At 40.8% G+C, this 23,794-nt stretch overlaps 1 protein-coding gene across 6 annotated transcripts in view; it reads right to left on the reverse strand.

Moving 5' to 3' along the window:
- Nucleotides 1-23,794, reverse strand: part of LOC113644968 (protein quaking) — a 70,977-nt gene that overhangs the window by 11,232 nt on the left and 35,951 nt on the right. For all 6 annotated transcript variants that reach the window (XR_007140400.1, XM_027150180.2, XM_047812452.1 and 3 more), the window contains exons 3-4: nt 22,304-22,420; nt 15,492-15,635 (exon numbers count right to left, since the gene is read on the reverse strand). Coding sequence is in view for 5 of the 6 variants with exons in the window: in XM_027150180.2 (XP_027005981.1) it covers nt 15,492-15,635; nt 22,304-22,420 (261 nt within the window). In the remaining variant the exon portion in view is untranslated. The remainder of the gene's footprint in view (nt 1-15,491; nt 15,636-22,303; nt 22,421-23,794) is intronic.

A 23,794-nucleotide genomic window follows, 5' to 3' on the forward strand; every position in this document is an offset into this window, starting at 1 on the left:
AGCCGCTTGTCTTTTCTTGTGTGGTGTGGAGCGCTGAAGTATTTTCAAAAGCACAATACAAATCTCAGGCTGTGCAGAAACTTTGTCAGAAGGCTCCCAGCAACTAGACAACACAAAACGGCTGGCCAAAAACTATTTGTCAGACAGCTCACAGCAAAAAAAACAGCAAACTGAGCAAGCCTGGGTTTCCCTGAAAACCTGCTGGCAAAATGAACTGTTCGTTTACGGAGCATCGAAATCAATACGATCCCAACCGTCGAGCGAGTATTAAAAATAGTGTGATAATGTTGTATGAAAGTATAATGAATGTACCTTGATCTAGATGCTTAAAGAAGTAGACATAACACTCTTGCCTGAATGGTTAAGTAGTCGTGACACCAATAAAAGTCATTTTGCTTTTTCAATAAATATCAGTTTCAGAAGCGTCTAATGAAGACATATAGCTCAGTCAGCCTGAGTGCACATATAGTAGCTGATGACCTTCAAATAACAAATTAAAAATACAGAGATTTATTAGTGTCATCATTCAGTCACTAAGCAGTGGTCCGAGCAGGGAGAGAGAGGGGGAAGAGAGGGAAACTAAAGTACTTATAGTGGGGCTACAGCACAGTTCAGCTGCACTGGAATGCTTTTAATGTCTGTCTGCATAAAGAGGAATCACTCTGGAGCTATTCAGCCTGGGACTATAATGACCTTTGGAGTACAATGCCTGCCTGCCTAACCCTCCATCACCGGCTGTCAAGCTGACTCTGACTCGTCTCTCCTTTCTTTGTCTCTCTCTCTCTCTGGAATTCTGGTATTAACCAATTCTGTAATACTTTAATATACCTCAGCCTCATATTTATATCATTATTATACTCAGAATCCAGTCTGCAAAATAATAGCAGTGACACAATCATTAGATAAATAATACCGCAGGCCTTCTGTACACCCTGGATCGAAGAATGCATTTTTTCATAGCATTAATCACTCACTCTCACTCACTCACTTTCCACCGCTTATCCGAACTTCTCGGTCACGGGGAGCCTGTGCCTATCTCAGGCGTCATCGGGCATCGAGGCAGGATACACCCTGGACGGAGTGCCAACCCATCACAGGGCACACACTCTCATTCACTCACACACTACGGACAATTTTCCAGACATGCCAATTAACCTACCATGCATATCTTTGGACCGGGGGAGGAAACCCCTGAGGCACGGGGAGAACATGCAAACTCCACACACACAAGGCGGAGGTGGGAATCGAACCCCGAACCCTGGAGGTGTGAGGCGAACGTGCTAACCGCTAAGCCACCGTGCCCCCCTAGCATTAATCATTCGAAAAAAATATATTTTCATTAGTGTACACAGAATTTGCTCAGTGACAGTACTGATATTACATTTTCTCCTTTTCCACCCAGTAATTCCCAACCTCACATAATTAAATAAATAAAACAGAAATTTATTTTTTAAAAAGGGAAGAACTTTACTTTGAGTTAGGAGTACATTCAAGTCAGTAATTCTATAAATGGGTCTCAAATTCTATAAATCTTTTTATCTTTTTATTTTTTTATTTCATTAGATCACTGAGTCATGATGATGATGATGATGATGATGACGATGATGGTTTAGGTGACTTCCACTCTAGAAGTTTCCTCCTTCTGGATATTAAGTGCTCCAAAAGCCAAAGCATGTTTTGTACCTTTAGATATTGGAACTTCAACAATATTATTTGTGAAGAGATATCTCCTTTACTAGTAGTAGCTTTCTACACCTGTCATATAACATCAAGGCAACTACTAGGGTTGTGCGATATTGATTTTTTTTTCCTGCTTGCGATTTACCTTAAAAAAAAAACATGATAAATGATTTAGAAATGACTTCTAGATCTGATCTTCTGAACCAAACAAACAAGCGAACGAAAGATATACTACAGACGTCTTTTGTTTGTCAGTTTTTGACAATTTTCAACTGACATTTTTCATCCCTAATAAATAGAGTTAGATACGTTAACCATACGTGTCTCTAATGCCAATTAGATAGAGTGCACAGTTTTTTCAGTAACTCAAAATATTCCCCATTAACCTTGAAGATCATTCCAGATTCATATGTTGGTTGGTTTGTCTCCTTTTTAGGATAAGAGTTATGTATTTATTTTTTTACTGATGACTTGTACTAGTATAATGGATGGCATTTCAGGTAATAAACAATAAATGTCCATGGAAATTGTGGCATATGTCATTTAGTGTAGAGTAAATTCTGCTGTTATACAGAATAAAGCACTATTCGGACGGGACTAGTTTTACGTGGGGACGTGGAGTAATGCAATTTTACCTCAGGACATCTGTAATATTAATTGGCCAATTCGCACGGGACAAGACATCTCAGTAAAACTAGCAGAAGTGAGAGGGGTAACTCACTTTATGCACCACAGTAACCTCCTTGTCGTCATGTGCGTATGACGTTGCTTCCTGTTTCAAGCACCTCCATGCTTGTAAAATGCGCCAAAAACTACTTTTAAACAGGAAATGACGGAATTTTACCGTACATATTTACAGCGGGTCTTTTCGGACGGGATTAGTATTACCTGAGGTAATTTTTCCGGACCTTTTTACAGAAGGTAAAAGTCACCGTAATCTTTACTGACATTGTCCGTAATGATTACCGAGATGGCGCATTCGGACGGGACTAAAATCACCGAGAAGCTCTGGTAATAATTACTTTACCCCCACGTCCCCACATAGAACTAGTTCCGTCCGAATAGTGCTTAAGCCTAGCAAAATCTTAAAACAGCTTTAAAAATCTTCAGGGTTTTATTCCCACCCTGAATGTGCATCATCAGAAGGAGCTTCTCAAGGAATTAAACAGAGAGATCCCACTCTATTCGCCACTGCGTCACTGCTGTAAGACTCTTACAGGCACATGCTTTTAATTGACTGTAAGTTACAGTGGTTTAGGATGGAGCTATTGAGTGCACTTTTCTTGACATAATTCATTGTTGCATTCTTACTTATTTTTGCATCTCTCTCTCTCTCTCTCTCTCTCTCTCTCTCTCTCTCTCTCTCTCTCTCTCCCTCCCTCCAGTCTAAGAACAATAAAACTTCTGGGTACAAGTCAGCTGATTGAACGTAAACAATATTAAATGAATTACAACATGATCAGATTTGGAATCTTTTAAGATCTTGTTAGTAGTACGCCATCATTTTTCAAGGTCGGTAATTCAGGCTGGTCATCAGACAAGGCTCTGGTTGGAGGAGACTGAAAGACAGCGAAATGCTGTGATTGGTTGAGTATGAATCATCAGGACACAGGCTGGGACAAATGGAAACTGGATGCCAGGCATTCAAGAGCCTCTCACTTTCAGTGCACACAGCTGATATTACTGAACGCACATACACATAAACCTACACACACACACACACACACACACACACACACACACACACACACACACACACACACACATAGTATCCTCATCCTATCTCCAGTCCCTCCTGTCTCTGCACAGTCCTTTTTGCCAGTGTGACTCTGTGCTTTAACTTGTGTATCCTCTGAGCTCCTCTGTCTGGAGCTCTTAAAAGAATTATCGTGATGTTTAGCACCAGTGGCATTCTGACAGGTGGAAAGGAGAAATGCAGAGTAAGTTTCCACTCTGGCTTCACAAACCAAACTCAGCTGACCCATCCTACTCAAACACTGAAAATTTGAGATATCCATCTTTTTCTCCTTCTCTTACCTTTTTCATCAAATCCTCTTTCTGTCTCTATTTCACAGACACACTGAAGGAGAAGTGTGTGTGTGTGGGGGTGTGTGTGTGTGTGTGTGTGTGTGTGTGTGTGTGTGTGACCATACTGTTTGTTATGCAGTGGGAGCAATTTTACTAGCAGTCTGTCACCTTTAGACTGAGGTTATTCTGACTGATCCTGTTTATCCTATGATAAAACATTTCTATCCTGATAGGATCGGTCACTTCGAGGATGGCGATGTCCACTTCCACAGTGTTTTTCCACCTATTGTAGATTGTGAAGTGACATGCCATGCAGCTTGTGCCGGCACAATCGTCTAAACAGTAAATAAGGAAAAATTTTGCTTTAAAAAAAACAGTACACCTTTAATTTCTCACCCCTCTGTATATATACACACACACACACACACACACACACACACACACACACACACACACACACACACACACACACACACACACACACACACAATGTGAATGTGCCCATCAATGGCAGTATAACTTTCTAACTGAAGAGAAGCAAATGCTGTCTGATTATTTAAATCTTTGGTGCATAAACTTAGAGATGAAAATGTGAGTAATCTCATGTCTAGAAAATGCCCAAAGATAATGAGGCAACTCTAATATATGTCTGATTGAAATTGCCCATTACCAGTGAAGTATGGAGTTAATTTGGTGCCAAAAGAATTAAACAAAATTACAAGAATTGCATCCAAATCTAAAAAGATGTAGCAAATAAAAACCTTACTCTATGACTTCCTGCCTTTTTCACCATTAGATCATGTGTCTCTTTACTTCAGTATGAGTGGGTCTTGGAAAAAAAATTGTACAGCTCAAATACCTACTGTAATGATCAACAAGAATATTATTCTCTGTCCCCTTCAGATGCCCATTCAAGCAAATGCCATTTTATCCAACATAACACAATGTGGCTAAACAAATGTGGACACGATCACTAAACGACTATGAGGTCCATCGCTCAGCTGTAGTCATAAAGCAGGAAGTGCACAATTGTATAGTGTGTAGCATAACAGATTCCATTCATTAGAACTATCAGATATGACAATTCCCCTGTGCACAAATTGGGCTCCTTAAACACATGGTTTGCCAAGAATGGAGCGGAAGATCTAGTGAATAACTTGCACAGAGCCCTGACCTCAACCTCACTGAACACTTTTGAGAAGAACTGGAAACCCAAACTGTCTGTAGGGTTTGTAACTGACCTCCTTGTCTGCCATCAGTGCTGTTAAGGCTGAATATATAGACAGACAGACAAACAGACAGACAGACAGACTGATGCTGAAGAACAAGGTTAACAAATGTGTTATATAATATCAGTTGAAGGAAACTAGAAGAAATAAATAGAAGGTTTAAGGGAATGAGAAAGGAGACCATGTTTAGTTATTGTTATGTGCGAGATCAAATTATGACACAAAGTAAACTGCACAGAACCCCCTGAGGTTTATTTATTACTCAGCTGGAGGAGAGTGTATTGTCTGTCTGAACAATACAGACGTCTGAGAGCAGAAACCTTTGTTGAAGCGCAATGACATGGACATGCATATCATTTGTTCATCACACACACAAACCCTTTAAAATGAGAGCAGTTTTCTGTATGTGTGGAACATGACTCAGTCCTTAGGGTCACAAAAGCACAGGAGGGGGAGAGAGAGAGAGAGAGAGAGAGAGAGAGAGAGAGAGAGAGAGAGAGAGAGAGAGAGAGAGAGAGAGAGAGAGAACACAAGAAGCAATGGGAAGAATTTGGGCTGAGCTGATTACATCATTAGCGTAGGTGTGTGTCTGAGATGCCTGCTTGCAAACTACTAAGAAAGAAACTCCATGGCTCTGACCTTTTATACTAAGTATATCTGTGTTAATTGGCTTTGAGAGATGAAACGATAGATGTCAGTCTTCTCTGGGTGTGTAACAGGAGTTTTGCGAAAGATAGATGGTCTGAGGCTTATTCCACCGTGGCAAGCGAAATGACAGGGTAATGTCACTCTATTCTGATTGGTTGGATTCATTTTAGTTTTTTTAGTTGGTGTGTGTTTCACTTGCTGAGCTTGGAACATCACAGAGACTGTCCTCTGCAAAGATATTTCATTCACAGTTAAAATCCTTGTGAGATAATAACTGCTAGCACCTTTAATTCTGATCTGGTCCTGCTCATACATCAAAGTAATAAAATATATAGTAAATCTAAAAAAAAAAAAAAATCAACTGCGTTGCTTGTAGTCATATGAAGTGAAGACTTTATTTGTCACATATACATTACAACACAGTGAAAATATTTCTTCACATATCCCAGTGAAGGTTAAGGGCCTTGCTCAAGGGCCCAACAGGGGAAGCTTGGACCCTGGTTTTCCAATTAACAACCCAGAGCCTTAACCACTTGAGCCACAATTGCGCCCCCCCCCCCATATCATATAATAGTCATATCTTCTAAATTACCTAATATGCAAACTAATACTCACTCAATCTATTTCATCCTGCTTCATTTACAGCTCAACCGTCATCTTAATACCTTCCACATTTGCTATTTCAGCTGTCTTTGTGCTCATGTACAACTGATGTGCTGAAGGTCGAGGGTCATCCCTCTTGGAATGTGCTAAATAGATCAGTTGATGCTGTTTCAGATCCTTTTCCAATTTACAGCTGCCATGCCCGCTAGACCTGCACTAAATTTTCAGACACTGTGCCATGTCTGAAAATGTACCATGAAGACTATGCAGATGAACACGTACAGAACTGCACGAAAATGAGCGAAAATACACAAACATATTTATTCTGTCAGTGCAGTTTAAAGAAAAGTGACTAGTTGTCAAATAGTGGTCTGGGTTTAAAGACGCATAATTAACTTAAAATAAATGAAATAAAGGGGAGGAATTTTCAAACATCAATCTGGCTTTGAACCATGGAAACTACTTAAGAGACCGGGGGGGGGGGGGGGGGGATTCATTCAAAGCTAGCTCACATGATTGACAGCCAAGGAGACATACTTTATCGTTCAGGAAGTGGTATACACACACACACAGAGAGAGAGAGAGAGAGAGAGAGAGAGAGAGAGAGAGAGAGAGAGAGAGAGAGAGAGAGAGAGTGTTTCAAATTAACACATAATCTCTCCCTTTCCTCCCTTTTATATTTCACACTTTAAGAAATGGTCCAGATGGTCCGGTGCTCTCTTCGTATAATAGCATGCCCTTATTCCCACTCTCCTCATAAAAAGCAGCCTCAGACGCAAAAAATATGCACAAGAGAAGTGCCGCGACAAGTCAGCTGGTCACGAAGTCAAAAACATTAGAAAAGAAAGAAAAAAAAACACGAAAAGAAAGAGAGGGGTGGAAAAAGAGCTCTTTGACATCACACAGATGGAATCCTCTCATCTTTCCAGCAGCACCAGAGGCCAAAAGCTGTCTCAGACACACATGCACATACACACACACACACACACACACACACACACACACACACACACACACACACACACACACACACACACACACACACACACACACACACACACACACACAGACACACACACACACAGAAACAGATTCGAGTCAATTAGGCCTGCAAAAATGCATGGCATCTTATAGAATATTCCACCCAAATTCAAAATCTCTGTGAGAGACAAAGCCTGTCCCAGTCTGAATGAAAAGCATTGTTAAGTGCCTGTGATCAAAATGGATAATGATCTGAGAGAGGGATGTGAAAATGCTGAGAAATTGCTGTCTTTCATAAAAAGAGCTGAGGACAAATTTCTTTAAAATGAAGGGCTTCTGTTCTACATCAGTGCTTTTTGCTGTTACATGATGTGACAGCTCTCAAAGACATCTCTAAATGTAATGTTCAAAAAAAAAAAACTCTTTTCGATTCTAACGTTTAGACAACGGAGCCCTTGAGCGAATGACTTCTTATGTCTTCATTTCATATGATTTTGCCCTGTCTGCTCGAGACAGGCAGAACAGTCTATCAGCTATCTATTAAACATTAAAGAAAAAGGAATATAATATTTTTCCAGAATATGAAAACAGACCCATTGCATTGTTTGCGACCAAAAGTAACTTCTCGTCATTCACTTTTACACAGTGGGGTCCTTTTTTAGTACTTGGTACCCTTTTGTAAGTATTTAAACAGTGACACAATTGGGGTTTTTCCTCTCCACAGCACCAAAATGAATCTGACATCAGGAGATCAAGATGTGATCAAATCCACTGTGTTGACATGCAGGGGGAAATTTCTGAAAAATGTGTCCATGTCCAAAGACTTATGGACCCAAATTTATATACGGTAAAGTATAAAAGCCAAAAAATAGAAATAGCTTCTTAAGTGATTAAAATTGAAATAAATAAATAAATAAATAAATAAATAAATAAATAAATAAATAAATAAATAAATAAATAAATTTAAAAAATGAATTTGGCAATTCTTCAAAAAAAGTCATCTTACCCAGTTGAAATATACTGCACACTGTCCAAATGATCCACTATTGCTTAATATAAGAGTATACTAAATAAACTAGAAAACACACAGAATTTTAAGCCTGTGTCTAGCAAATTGTACTATTTGTAAGCCTTAAATCTTCTTATTTCATTGGCAGATAATTTAGCTAATGTTAGGCTAAATGCTCTGTCAACAGAATAAGAATATTTACAGCTTAAAAACAGCAAAGTACTCATAGAAAAAGGCTTCACTCTCTTACTAAGAACTAGTAGATCACTTGACTTGATGTTTAACTTGCTAAGCCGTTATCTGTTACAGGTTAGCGGCTCAGAGGAGATGTTTGAGAGATAGGGATAGGGATGCTGATAGAGTGGACATGTCGTGAACAGGTGCCACTATTTCATTTGGTGACATTTTGTTTATGTGGTGCCTGGGGAAGCCTTGTGCTACACAATTGTGTCCATTTCGAAGCCAACATCTTTACACTTCACTGGGATTATTGAAGGCAGCGAAGTTCGAGGGTGTATGATCTTTGAGTGAGCATTATGTGGTCCTTGTTACCAGGGCAAAGCGAGTTTGGAAAAGTAGCCCTGGCTGCAGGATTAAAGCCCCTCTGTCATGCTCATATGAACGTATACTTGAAAGATGGGCTAAGAGCCTCTTAACGGGTCTCCACGGCGATGTACTGTGTAAGGGTGCATTAAAGAATTCTTTTATTTCCTGTGGAAATTTGACTATACTTACTTAGGCTGCAAAACAACACACAATACTAAATAAAGCAGACATATGAGAAAGAAAAAAGTGTGTACATTGGCATGGATAGAGATAAGCTGAAATAAAGTACAGGAGAAAGAGGAGAATGAGAAAGAGGGATAAAGAAAGAGAGAGAGAGAGAGAGAGAGAGAGAGAGAGAGAGAGAGAGAGAGAGAGAGAGAGAGAGAGAGAGAGAGAAAGAGAGAGAGAAAGAAAGAGAGAGAGAAAGATGGGGATGTGGAAGGGGTAAGGGGAGAAAGCCCCACTGGGAGCATTATATCCAGCCCTACAGGAGCTGAAAGCTCAGCTCAGGATTTCCACACTCCACTTGTAAACAAAAGGCCTTTTGATGCTCCCTCAGCCTCAAAGACCTGGATGACTGCTCAATCATGTGACCAGAGAGAAGAAGTGCCTGCTGTTCACACGTCTACTAAAGACGTACTCTAAATCACAGACACTGACTTGAGCATGTTTTCCAACAGGTATTGAGACAGAATGTGAAATAGCCATGCAACGATGACAGCTGCGGATTTATTGCCTTTTGGACGTGAGTGTAAACGTCTGCACACTTCATTGGAAAATTTGACCATTTTTGACAATTAACAATAAGCAAAAATAAAAAGATATGAACTGTAAAATGAATAAATAATTAATTGTAGAGGTTTGTGAAAATAAGACAACGATCCAAAACTCCCTCACTCTTCAGAGTTGGCCTGGAGAAGAACGAATTGTAGAATTGTAATCTAATCTATCAAAATCAATAAATAAAAATGGCCAGACAATCTGAATGAAAACACTAAAAACACTTGCTAAAAAGAACTGAAACTTTTGAAATGCTAGTTTATTGACAACTAATACCTTATTTTTCAAAATTTGTTGTTTTTACTTGTGGGAATGAAGGAAGATAAGGAAGATGTATGTTCTTCATTTTGTCCCAGGTCCCTTATTCACACACACACACACACACACACACACACACACACACACACACACACACACACACACACACACACACACACACACACACACACACACACACACAGCCCCATTTCCAGTCAGAGAAACAGGGGCCATGTTGAAAGAGAGGCTCCCTGCCTGGGCAGCTGGGCTGAGCACTCAGAGAAGCAGCAAGCGGCACAAAAACATGTCATGCAAGAGGGAGCCTATTGTGCTGCACAAAGAACAGATGGGAACTCCCACAAACCACTGGGCCCTTTATTTCTCCAGTCAGCTGCATTCATAAACACATACCCTGTCACAAACAGCAATGGCGGCTCCTGTCGCCCACCACAGGGACTTTTCTCATTTTACATCCTCTTGAGCTCTATCGTAGAGATACGAGTTTTTCTGTGTTCATTCTAGTATTGGTGAGAGCATGCTTGGAACTTGCTTCAGACGGGAATCCCCAAGCTATAAGTCTATAACTCTGCACCCAGATACACAGCTAGTTACATGCGTCCTCTGAGCATCAGGAGAGCTGGTAGGCTCACACAATGCCCTGAATCCAATACAAAGGGACGACACCAGAGAGGTGAACATGATTCAGTACATATTTCCGACTGTGTGTGTATATGTGTGTGGTAATAATGTAAAACAAAGAGACAGTGATATGCTGGAATCATGCCTAAAATTGATGCAATGACTAGACCGAAAAACATAAGTAATATCCAGCGGTTCCCTCGAGGTCACAAGCACTGATGTAAAACTGCTGAGCATGTGCTCTGTTAACTGAAGCAGGAAGTGCTGTGTGATTGACATGCTGTGGTTGGCTCTTAAGAATAATCCACATCTCCTCAGAGTTACCCCAGTGTCCTCGCTTCTCTGACAGCTGATGGCCACTGTGTTTGCACCGCATGTTTGTGAATAGCTCTTGTAACCTCCTCAAACCTCCATTTTAAATTCCACTTTATCTCTAACAATGACAATTAAAGCTGTCTCTATCTGTCCTGACTGAGACTGGAAGCCACAGCGGGAAGGTTGACAGACAGAACTTTAATTAAACTAGCCCCTTTAGCGATGACCGTTTAAAGCTGGATTGGTGTGGAACAACATCAGCGAGAACTTTTCTTTCTCCGGCAGGTTAAGAAACAGACAAACAGCACATATTCTCAATAAGAACATTATCATGTTTCTCCAGGATGTTAGTGTAATTTCATGCTGGAGTTGTGTGCCTCAGTCCAAGAAATGAGGTCACTGAATTTGGTGTCACTATAACGCTGATTTAGAAAAATATAAACCTCTTCATCAGAGAAGTGTATAGATCTTTTCTGTATAGTTCTGAGCACAGAAGCAATAAATAAATAAATAAATAAATAAATAAATAAATTCCATGATATATTGTATGTACAGATCAACAAAGTGTCCATCAAACAGGCACATGAGCTAAAACCAATATTACCTTACAACCCCCCCCCCCACACACACACACACTTTACCACTAACTTTGTTGTGCAAGATTAGTGTCATGTGCAGTAAGTGCATGAGTGTGCTTGCGTGAACTGCTGCTTCTGTCAGCACAATCAGATGTGATTGTCTGCAGTACGGCATTTTGTATTTTTGTCACAAAGCCATTGATGATAATTGCTTTTGACTGTGTTACCAGCATCCCGCTGACCACTGCGTTCCTGTTGGCACCAAGCCTATCGCAAAAACATGATTTCTGATTACATGTGTAATGATGATGATGATGATGATAATGATGATTATAGCTGAATTGGATCACACAGAGGCAGGTAGACCAAGTATTTGTTCCCTTCTGGCTAAAGCTACTTTTTTTTGCCAGCCTATGAGAGGTACACTGTAACACTGTTTTCCAATGACTTGACAGCTAAGTATTGGCACAACAGGACCTCTACTAATGTGTACCATTAAAGACAGCACATTTCCCATAAGGGCTGCTGTCATTGGGTTGCCTCATTTGCCTGCTTGGGAGCACAGCTAGGAGATCTAGTACCATGGAACTCCTTCAATCTGTATGTAAATTTCAGTGGGGATTATGGCATGCACTTGATGAGCTGGAGCAGAACACTAGAAGCTCTTAGTGCAAACAGAGAAAAACAGACTCTTTTTTTATCTCCTTCCCTGAGCCGTGCCTCTGAAAGCCAAGAACGAAGTCACTGTTTTCCATACGTACTTTGAAGGCACCCGATATTAACCGAGGACCACCCAAGTGCATTTTGATCCAATGAAAAAAGATAGTACTGTGAACATGAAGGGTTCAGGGGTGAGTTCAGTGCAAGCGAGTGGGAAAGAGAGAGAGTGATGGAGAGAGAGAGAGAAGAGCAGAGCAAAGCAGAGCAGCGTTTACGTAACAGAAAGAAACAAGGAGACAGAAGAACCTGCTGGACCTGGTAAAGCTTCTTATTCCTTGGTCATTATTTAGAGTTTTCTCCAAGCAAAAGTTTAATGTTACAGAGTTTAATGATACATAAAGTTGGACTTGAGCTTTTGCTGCCACACAGGGAGGCAGTAACTTCTTTTTTTTTTATTGGGAACAACCCGACACAGACAGTAAGCCAAGCTCAGGGGGCCCAAGCTCATGTGGGGACCCTGCACATCACACCCATATGTGGTTCTTCCCCAAACTGTTGCCACAAAATTTGACACAATTGTCTAGAATGTCTTTGTACACTGTAGCATAAAGGTCACTGTGACATTACAAAAGAATGAAATATATTCCTAAAACCAATCTAAGGGGTAATTTGTCAGGTGTCTCCATACTTTAGGTATCATTTAAATGCATGTTATTTGACATATTGCATGTGATGTAATAGGTGTATTGTGCGCATGTGTCCTGCGTGTACTGCGTCAGCGATATACCGTTATATACCGTTGAATAATATACTAATAAAAGTGTCTTGACTCGACTTGGAATAACTGCACAGAAAAGATGTCATGTAAATGGATAATAGTTATCTTTTTGCTCATAAGTCACATATTCTGCTGGAGGACTTGAGCAATTGGTGCTTTGACATTTTTACAGCAATAAAAAAAAAAGAAACCAGATTAGTTTAGGAAGAAGATTTTTGGAAAATCTAATTAATCTTTAAATGAATGTCATATTTTGTTGAAAAGTCTCTGGTCTCGCCCTCGTGCCTGACTCATAGGGAAGTTCGCTGGAGTGGGTTCAGGTTCGTGGTGGCCTCGCTTTTACACTTTTACATAAGCTTTTACTCTCTTCAAATTGTGGCTACATCACTTGGGCGTGGAGAGCGATTAGTGTTGCTGAATATAAGGTCAGACATCATGATAATGATACATAAATGAGCCATAGATAATGTATTCGTTGTAGTATGGCAGCCTAGAAATCGTCTGTAAAGTGCAAAAGTGATGTATGAACACGAGTTCAGTTCTCAGTGCTTCTTAACGTTCTTAATTTAACAAACACAAAGAATGTCCCACAAAATCACACTGGAAACTCATGTTAATGAATGTAGGTTCTATATACTAATAGCGCTCATACACACAGTTTTGGGGCAGCCAGGTGCTCCAGTGACAGACCCTGAAATCTTGTGTTCTTCATTAATCCCTTGCAGCTAATGAAATCAACATAACAGGCCTCTGGTCATGCCCTAGCTGTTAGCAGACTGCCCACAGCTTTGATTTCATCAGTGGCAGCTCAGATAATCCAATAACCATGACCCACATGAAGCTACCAGCTCATCACATGACCTCAGCCTGACGTATCGCATGACCTAGTATTAATAAGTCAAGACAAAACATGACAGATGAAATTAAGCTTTCTGATTAAGGTTATTAGTTATCAACCACTCAGCAGCACCTAGGAGTGCATATGCTTGGTGATACATCTGTGGAATTTCAGAGACATCAGTTCCACCAAGAATAATGTTCATGCATCGTACAATGTCCAAACCCATACAGTGTCCATACCCATATTCTGCCCATACACATACCCTGCCCATACCCATACCCTGTCCATACCCATACTCTGTCCATACCCATACTCTGTCCATATCCATACCCTGTCCATACCCATACCCTGCCCATACCCATACCCTGTCCATACCCATACCCTGTCCATACCCATACCCTGTCCAAACCCATACTCTGCCCATACCCATACCCTGCCCATACCCATACCCTGTCCATACCTATACTCTGCCCATACCTATACTCTGCCCACACCCATACCCTGTCCATACCCATACCCTGCCCATACCCATACCCTGTCCATACCCATACCCTGCCCATACCCTGTCCATACCCATACCCTGCCCATACCCATACTCTGTCCATATCCATACCCTGTCCATACCCATACCCTGTCCATACCCATACCCTGTCCATACCCATACCCTGCCCATACCCATACCCCGCCCAAACCCATACCCTGTACATACCCATACCCTGTCCATACACATACTGTCCATACCCATACCCTGCCCATACCCATACCCTGCCCATACCCTGCCCATACCCATACCCTGCCCACACCCATACCCTGCCCATACCCATACCCTCCCAATACCCATACCCTGCCCAAACCCATACCCTGTACATACCCATACCCTGTCCATACCCATACCCTGCCCATACACATACTGTCCATACCCATACCCTGCCCATACCCTGCCCATACCCATACCCATACCCATACCCTGCCCATACCCATACCCTGCCCATACCCATACCCATACCCTGTCCATACCCATACCTTTATTGACTCTACGATGAATTAAGATGCCAGTGGAACATCTCCTTCTTCATCCTGATGTTCTTATTAGTACAGATGAAAATGTTTAAAAGGCATGTCCAAAGAATGTCAGTGATCTAAAATGATTATTCAGTCACAACCATGCTAAGGAGCACTTTCACTTTCTCAAGTGTGCTGAAGGTAAGTTTCATTTCCTATTTTTTAAGTGACATGACAGCGAATGGAAATGAAAAGAGGAATTGCAGAGTTGCTAAAGGAATAGCGCAACACACACACACACGTACACACATGCACACAAGCACACATACACACACACACATGCACACACACACACACACACATACACACACACACACATGCGCACACACACGCACACGCACACGCACACACACGCACACACACACACACACACACTGTCCATTCGGCTAACACACAAAACAAACATGTCAAAAGTCTTATTTGTTAGGATAAAGCTGACACTTGGGATGATCAGCTACACTGTTGTGGAATACAGTGGAATGCCTAACAGTGCAATCACTGATAATTGGATTTAAAGGGCAGACACTATGTCTGGTGATTTGATGATGCCATTCTGAATAAAATGAATACTCTAATAACCACCCAAAGGTCTGGAGAAACTGCAAAATAAATCCACACAGATGAACACAGTCTTTTACAAGACGTCTTATTCACTCATACCTAAAACCTTTTTTTTTTACTTTGAGTAAAATTCTCTCAATATCACCTACCAGCCATAATAAACGTCTGTCTTATGTCCATCAAGTATCTGTCACTCTGGCACATTCATTTCAGGGGGAGAAATAATTCTGCTGTGCAACGTCAGTGAGAATAAAAGTCACAAGCTGTAGCAAGAAGTGACGTGAGCACGACTTACTGCAGGCACCAGCAACTTGTTGACTTCCTCCACGGCTCGTTTGAGCTTGATCTCAGCACGGTTCTGAGCATCTTCTACTGTGATTAGGACGTGCAGGTCTTCGTTCAGGTGCTCCCAGTTGGGTTTGCCACGGTTCTGCTCCTCCTGGAACAGAGAGATTACAAATGAATGGCTAGTCTTATGCAAGCGTGGTGCGATTCATGCACTGTTTATGACTCAGTGGAAGTGAAATATGAATAAAGAAAATGAACAGGAGGATGAAACATTATTTTTTAGCTTTATGACTGAAGTAGAGTGAATTTAAATTTCAGGATGAAAGCAATGATCAAAGAGCGAGGAGTTTTTTGCTGTTTGAACTCTGGCACACTGTATTCTAGTTCGCTGCTGGATTTTACTGCTCGGGACCTAAACAATGTACATTGTTTACAGTTCTCCAGCAGAGAACAGAACCAGCAAGAATGTAACAGGAAAGAACATGGAAATAAACATAAAATGAAACAGAAAGAGGTCCCGGTGACTTTGATCTGACTCGTGAACCAAGGACAAGATGTTTTAGACATGCCTCGGTATAATGTGCTGATATACAAAGGAAGCATCACACAAGGCACAAACAGAAGCTGATAACCCAAAAGCAAACACTTCCTTCCTGCATACAATAATCCCAATCAGCTCTAAAACGCTAAATAATGCTCAGTTATGGCCTAAGTACAGAGCAGGACAATCAGAGAAATTCTTATTCACCAGTTGAAGATCTGGCAATGCCGGAGTACTTAATTGATAGGAAACAGCACTGCGGTGAAAAAGAAAAGGAGTTCCGCTTCTCCCGTGCCAGCCTTTTGTTTGCCAGCACCCTGCATTGTTCTCTGCTTGAATTTCCTTTTCATATATAATTTTCCCAGATGAAAAAAAAACAAGATTTGATTTATGCAATAATCAGACATGCAAACAGTGCTCATTTTTCTCTTCGTGCCAGAAAAATGGGAAATTGATGGCAATCCACGCCGCCGTCTGTGCTGCTGCATTTTGCCTGCTGATTTTCATTAGGGCTCCATTGTTGGCCCTGTTTGCGTGATGTGATGAGGGAAAATATTGCAGCATTAGTATCATCAGACGTGCTCAATATGATTTATCATCTGACACCGAGGCAGCAAGCTCACATTAGGTCACTTCCTTTTTTCTCGCCGTTCATCAGTCCGTTTTCTGCTCGGCTGATTTACTCGGCTTTCCTTGGTTTTGACAAGCACTAAAAATTGATCCTCTGTGCCTGACTGTCACAGCTCAGCCGCCCATCTATAGCCACCCAGTCAATAACTCACGGAGAAAAAAGCTCAGCCAAGACGGCCAGGAGGGTGTGTGAGTGCCAATTTCAAAGGGGTTAATGATAGGTCTTTTTGTCGACCTGTCTATCTCCGAGTCTGTTTGGGTTTGTGTGTGTCTGTTGTAAAGGTGTATCTTGAACACTTGTTTTTCTCATGGATCGCTCAGATTTTTTCACATTGCACTTTCTCAGGCCCTGCAGGACCCCCAGTGACAGGGTGGTAGTCAAGGTGATCCTGCCGTAACGGTCTGCAGAGGAAACATGTCCAGCTGTGCTGCTGTCCACTATCCTATTGTTTACACGTCCACTACTCCTACAAAAACCCCATCCGCCTCCCTGCCGCCTCTAACCGGCCGTCCTGAAGCCGTACAGTGGCATAAGCAATGTCTATAAATCCACTGGCTAGAGCCGTGGTAATCTTCGAACAGACAATAATGTCGTCCCGAGGCATCTCCCTACTGCTGAAACCTCAACTAATTTCACAGCTGCCTGGGGAGGAAAGGGAGCGGACTGCCTCACACACACACACACACACACACACACACACACACACACACACACACACACACACACACACACACACACACACACACACACACACACACAGACGGAAAGCAGGGGGATGGAAAAAAGGATGTAGTGATGAACTGTGCTACTAGAAACCTAGTCCAAGGCAGATTGCTGGTGTTTGTTAAGAAACAGTGTGTGAGATATTAAAATCCTTGTGTGGTGTTTGGGTCAAATTAACCCTGGTATTTTTTTTATTATTATTCCTTTTTTTTTTTAATAAAAGTGTTTGCTTTTGCTGTAAATCATGTAACTTTGCAGATGTATTTTTGAGAGCTGTATTTCAGAGCCAGTGACTACAATAATCTTTTGGTACTCGTGCTTGTACACATTGTTTCTTGTATTTATTCCCCCAGATTTATGCCATTACGTTTTGTTACACTGCATTGGAAAATCGAACACTTTTAATGTTAAATTTGATCTAGAAATTGCAGACATTAATCATAAAAAATGTTGTCTATGTTGTTTAGGAATGAGATAAAAACAATATGTCTAAGGAACTTTTATTTATTTGTTTGTTTGTTTGTTTGTTTGTTTATTCATTCATTCATTCATTCATTCATTCATTCATTCATTTATATAGAGCTTTTAAAACCCTAATAATGTCCTGGGTCAATCTGACAGTACCAAACAGTCAGGAGAGTGTGTGCATTTACAGTATAAGTGTACATGTGCCTTTGGTTTGTGACTGCAACTGTAACTGAGGGCATTTTCCATATGCACCGCTTTGATACTAAAGCAGGTGCAGGATTGCAGGGTGAGGGGTGAGAGAAGAGAGCAGACCGTGTGAGGGCTTTGCTCTGAGATCCTGACAACACTGTGATTGTGTAAAAGCCTCAGCACATCAAAGCTGCTTGTTAAAGGATTTAGAGAACAGAAAAGAAAAAAAATCTAGCGTTATGTTCTTTGTTACTTCTAATCGCAGGATCCTAGTATTCTGTTTGCACTGAGACACATACAGGCACATGGATGTGGACACACACACACACACACACACACACACACACACACACACACACACACACACACACACACACACACACACACACACACGACTGTGTTCTTTATTCCGTTTCTTTCTGGCTGACTAATAAAGACGGACCGTGCAAAATGACACTGTTGAATTATGCATTACTCTTATGTATGCTGTCAGTTTGTCCTCATTCATATTGAGCTGAGACAACATTTCATTTTAATCTCAGCTGTCCTAGTTGTACAGGTGTAGAATTTTTGAGGACACGTTCGACGGGGGTAATTAAGACGGGTTTAAAATTCGGTAGTGTGCGGCTCCTTAAAATTTCCATCGCCAGACAATGAGCCGGTGGCTAGCTTCTTGTTACCATAGTCACGTTGTGCCTCAAATACTAATTTAAGTTCGCTGTATAAACCACTGAGTTCAATATGTGTCCACTGCGAGGGGCGGAGGTTGTTCTAAATAAAAATAAACCTTCTGCGATTCCACACACACACACACACACACACACACACACACACACACACACACACACACACACACACACACACACACACACACACACACAGTGCTGCTGACCCGTGGCTGTTCTAGGACTAAAGTGATTTTGACAGCCTTAATAACCATAATTGGTGGCAACTGAGCCACCAGAAAACAAGTTCTCACTCATCATCTGCACAGTCTTAGAAACTGAAATCTACTGAAATCTTGAACACTAAAACCAGGAGTTTCCAAAAGGTCTGACTTTAAGCCTTGACCACAGGAACAACTATTTAAACATTTTGAACATCTGTAACATATTTTAGACTTACCAGCCTGATGGGAACGGTGAAGTTACATTCCTTGACACACCTTTTTAAAAAATCTAGAGGTGTGTTTGAAAGGGCGTATCTCTTTCTGCGGTCACGTTCAGCTTCATCTGATACATAAGGACTAAAACACCATGAGCATGTTGTTATAGGTGTGATGTGCAGCAGAGAGACCGTGTTTATACTTTACACAGGACTTGAGTAGCCTAACGTGAGTGCCGTTATTCACACACTTGTCTGTGTATCATACGTACAGTCCGTTGGAAATAAATGTGAGGTTCACTAGAGGCAAAACATCCCTGTACTTCAGCTTTCCAAAGTATTCAGTGAATTCATGCACAATGACATTATTTGAGCAGTGATTGATGAGCTGTTGTCACTGGCTGCATTTCATAAGTCTACGAGAATCTAACATAGGGAATAGTAATAGTAAATTCAATTACTATTACTCACAATTACAGCGCTAGTTTGTTTTGTGACAGTAGATGGATGAGGGGGGAAAGGACAAATCCTGTGCTGGTGCTGCATGTCAGGACAGAATAAGAATAAGGTTCTATCTTGCATTTATTCCTGACTCAGATAAAGCCTTATACAGTCACAAATTACACAAATGCATTGTCCAATTCCTCCAGGAATACGTGATTTTGTGATCACAGAAATGAACGCAAAATCAAGCAAACACTACGATGTTCAGTACTTGCGATTTTTTTCAACATTACCGCAAATTTTCCGAACATCATTTTCGCGTGACATCATCACAACAGATTCAACCAAGGGCTTATTACTTACTTTACTGGGAAGAGTTTAAAAGATGAATCATGTACTTTGCAGTTTCACCAATTCAAGTAGTGTTCTTAAAAAAAAAAAAAAAAGAGAAATTTGGTAATCTGTAAAAATAAATGTGCTGGTTTGTACTGATTTAATATAAATGATAAATGTATTGTATTAAAGAGTCTGAATGTTTTCTAACCTACTTAATCTGTTGTTATAATTAATAATTAATTGTGATTTGAAAGTCCAACCAAGATCTACAAAATCTGAGTGTGTGTGTGTGTGTGTGTGTGTGTGTGTGTGTGTGTGTGTGTGTGTGTGTGTGTGTGTGTGTGTGTGTGTGTGTGTGTGTGTGTCTAGTGTACCTTAATGGCTCACTTTATTGTTTGGGCATCTTCATTAGACTTCCAAAAGAGATTTAGAAGGACGACGAGAGTCTATTTTGTTCAATTTTAGGATGCAGCGTGAGATGTCTTTAAAATGAGAGTGGGATAGATGTGCAGGCTGTGGAAAGCCTTGCCTTGGGTATAAGCAGAAAATGATCCTGCTGCCAGATGCCATCGCTGCTCACATTAAAGTTGTGCTTAAGGCAAGCGTAAGACAAAAGAAACTCAATTGCATTTAGATAGCATCAATAACTGTTCCTATTGTCTGCTTATGTACAACTGATGAGACTATGCTGGAGTTTTGAAGACCAGGCTGTTAAAATATGGTTGAAAAATGATTCCCACTTTGAAAGAAGTATTACTCGGTTGTTATTACGTTTGTTTAAAGAAACATTTGAACACATTATAATACTTAGTAAAGCATCATCGATCCAGAAAAGATTCAGTTCCTACTATGTTATAAAAAAAGACCCAGTTCCTTCTACATTATAGTTCTCTCTCACACACACACACACGTGCATGCAAACACATACATGCTCATACATGTGCACAAACACACACACGTAAAACACATATGCGCACATACATGTACATGTGAGTACACACTCATACACGCACACACACGTGCTCATACATGTGCACACACACACACATACACATATGCACATACAAATATACACACAAACACACACATACATGTGCCTGCAAACACACAAACTCACACAAGCACACACATACACGCACACGTCAGGTGGCATTTGTATCACTTAAGCTCTGTGTACACTGGTTCACGTGCATGTGTGTATGCATAGAAGCGTAAAAGAGCAAAAGAGCAAGCCATGAAAAATGACAAAACTATCTAGCTTTCCAAAATGAAGAGTAATCTAATCAAAATGTAAAGATATACGGAATCTGCTGAAAGTAAGGGAGAAAGGAAAGATGAAACGAAGGTCGAAGAAGATCTACACAGGGGTTCCTTTCTGTTTAACTAAGAACCTCAGTTACCATGTACTTAAACAAGCACACTCAAGCATGCATGTGAATGTTTACACTTTGCAGACGAGAGGTTCAGATGACCCCGTCTATGTCAAATGCCCTAGCAGTGCTAGCTGTGAAGGGCAGGACTGAGCACACATGAACTCACACACACATGCATGGACACACAGATGCGGAAAAACACACAGAACAGACGCGTACACAAAGCTGAGATCCGATATGCTGGCGACCAGCTGTGCTCCAACGGGACGCAGAACCGATCCAGATGTGGGAATGGAGTGTGAGATGACAACAGCACTCTTCACAGAGCACTTGTTTTGTTTTTCTGCCTGCTCCCAACCAGCACCGTGCAACCTGACCTTTGATAACTATCTCTGCAAGAGTCACTTGTCTAAATACAAGACCAGCCCTGCTCATGCACCACTTCTCACATCCTCTTAGATAATGGATAAAAACTGTTACACTACTAATGCAGGAGGGGCATAAAAGTTCATCGCCAGTGTTTGATATGCTGCTGAAGTCAATTCCAGAACCATACTAGGACTTATCAGCAACATGTCTACTCATATACCAAAAACTGAGATTGTGAATGTTTACCCAAGTGGTCAGAGACTCTGCTAATAGACTATGGATATAACCCCATATTCACAGACCCTCCCAGACCCCTACTGGCCTAGAGAGATAGATACCCAGCATGCAACACTCAATCTGGCATTTGACTGGGACAGGAGCCCTGGCAGGGAAACTGGAATCAGCCCCCATGCAATCTGAGGCCAAGGACAATGTTTGAACACCTGCCCAAAACTCTCAGCTACAGCATGGGGGAGTCAGGGAAGCTGACTGGCTCCGTAATAATACACCTTACAGAACGGACCAAGCAACATGATGCGTACTCTTTTCTATATACTCATATACTGTATGCCTTACTCTAAACAAGCAGGTTATTACTTTAAGATTATTGTTTTAATCCATGTGTATATACACATGCTTACCTTTTTCTTGTCTCTCATGGAGCCTTTGCCTCTCACCATGATCTTGCATCCTGTTTCAGCCTCCAGTTGCTTGGCCGTAAGACCTCGAGGGCCAAGGATCCGTCCCACAAAATTAAACTGCAACACACAAACACACACAACACTTAGTCATCTGTTTACACACTGCATGCTGACTGGATTCAATGTGTTAAATACTAAATTACAGCTTCTACAATAACATAACCAGTACAGGATGGTGCACCATGAGGTAGTGTGTAAAAATGCGTCCGACTAACTAACTAAATAACTATAATTGTGATGTGTTTTCTACATGGCATATGGGAGAGCTGATTTTGTACCAAAATGTACTTCTTTGCTTAATCTTGAGATACAACCTTTAACATTCAGATAAAACCTACCTCATAGGTATTAAGCTATAGGAAGGTGGCAAAATCTTCAACATCCACGGAAAAATAAATCATCACAGAATAGTGATTAGAGATAGACTTTGGTTTTTATTTAAATGTAATCTGCAATAATGAAAGTGAGAGGGAGAGAGAGAGAGAGAGAGAGAGAGAGAGAGAGAGAGAGAGAGAGAGAGAGAGAGAGAGAGAGAGAGAGAGAGAGAGAGAGAGAGAGAGAGATTTCCTGGGAGGCACCTTGTTTCAGCAAGCTGTCTGACCGTTATCTCTGAAGCTCATCAGCCCGAGCCCCGACAATAGTGCTCGATGTGTGGTGAGTGTGCCCTGCCTGCTCCAGGCCCATCACGACAAGATAAGAGTCACCGATCCTTCACCTGATCGATTGGGTATCAGAGCTAACCTGAGAACTGTCAGTCAATTGGCCAGGCAAAGTCCAAACGCCGCCGTGCGCTGACACATGAATGGATTTGACTGACAAGCTCTAAAACAAAGCCAACCTTGAGTGTTTTATAGAGATAAACATGAATTGGTTTTCTATTTTCTGTTTTACAGTAGTTTACAGGGGAAAGTAAACAAAACGCTACAAGTAATCAGTGGATAATACGTGCTATTGTGATGATAAACATGCAATGCACATCCGTCTGGCTAGACAAATGTGGTGTTTATGTCTGTCCTAATGTTTTACCAAATATTCTGTAAACAAAGACTGTATTTGCCTTTAAATTTAAATGTTTTATATATATTTTTTATTTTTATTTTTTTATTTTATATATATATATATATATATATATATATATATATATATATATATATATATATATATATATATATTTTTTTTTTTTTTCTTCTTCTTCTGAAATGAATTCCATTCATCAAAATAACAAAGTCAATACAACTTGTAACAAATTTTTGTATTGAGGCAGTGCCAAGTTTACACCGATGTTCCCTATTCTAATCAATAGTCCTTCAAGGCCTTATTTATCAATTCTTTTGATATTCAGATTCAATTACGTTTTCACATGAGTGACTCAACGCATAATTGACTGCTTGTAAAACACTGCTAAGTGTATGTGTACTAGATAACTGCATA

The sequence above is a fragment of the Tachysurus fulvidraco genome, chromosome 4, assembly GCF_022655615.1.
Source record: "Tachysurus fulvidraco isolate hzauxx_2018 chromosome 4, HZAU_PFXX_2.0, whole genome shotgun sequence".
Lineage (NCBI taxonomy): Eukaryota > Metazoa > Chordata > Actinopteri > Siluriformes > Bagridae > Tachysurus > Tachysurus fulvidraco.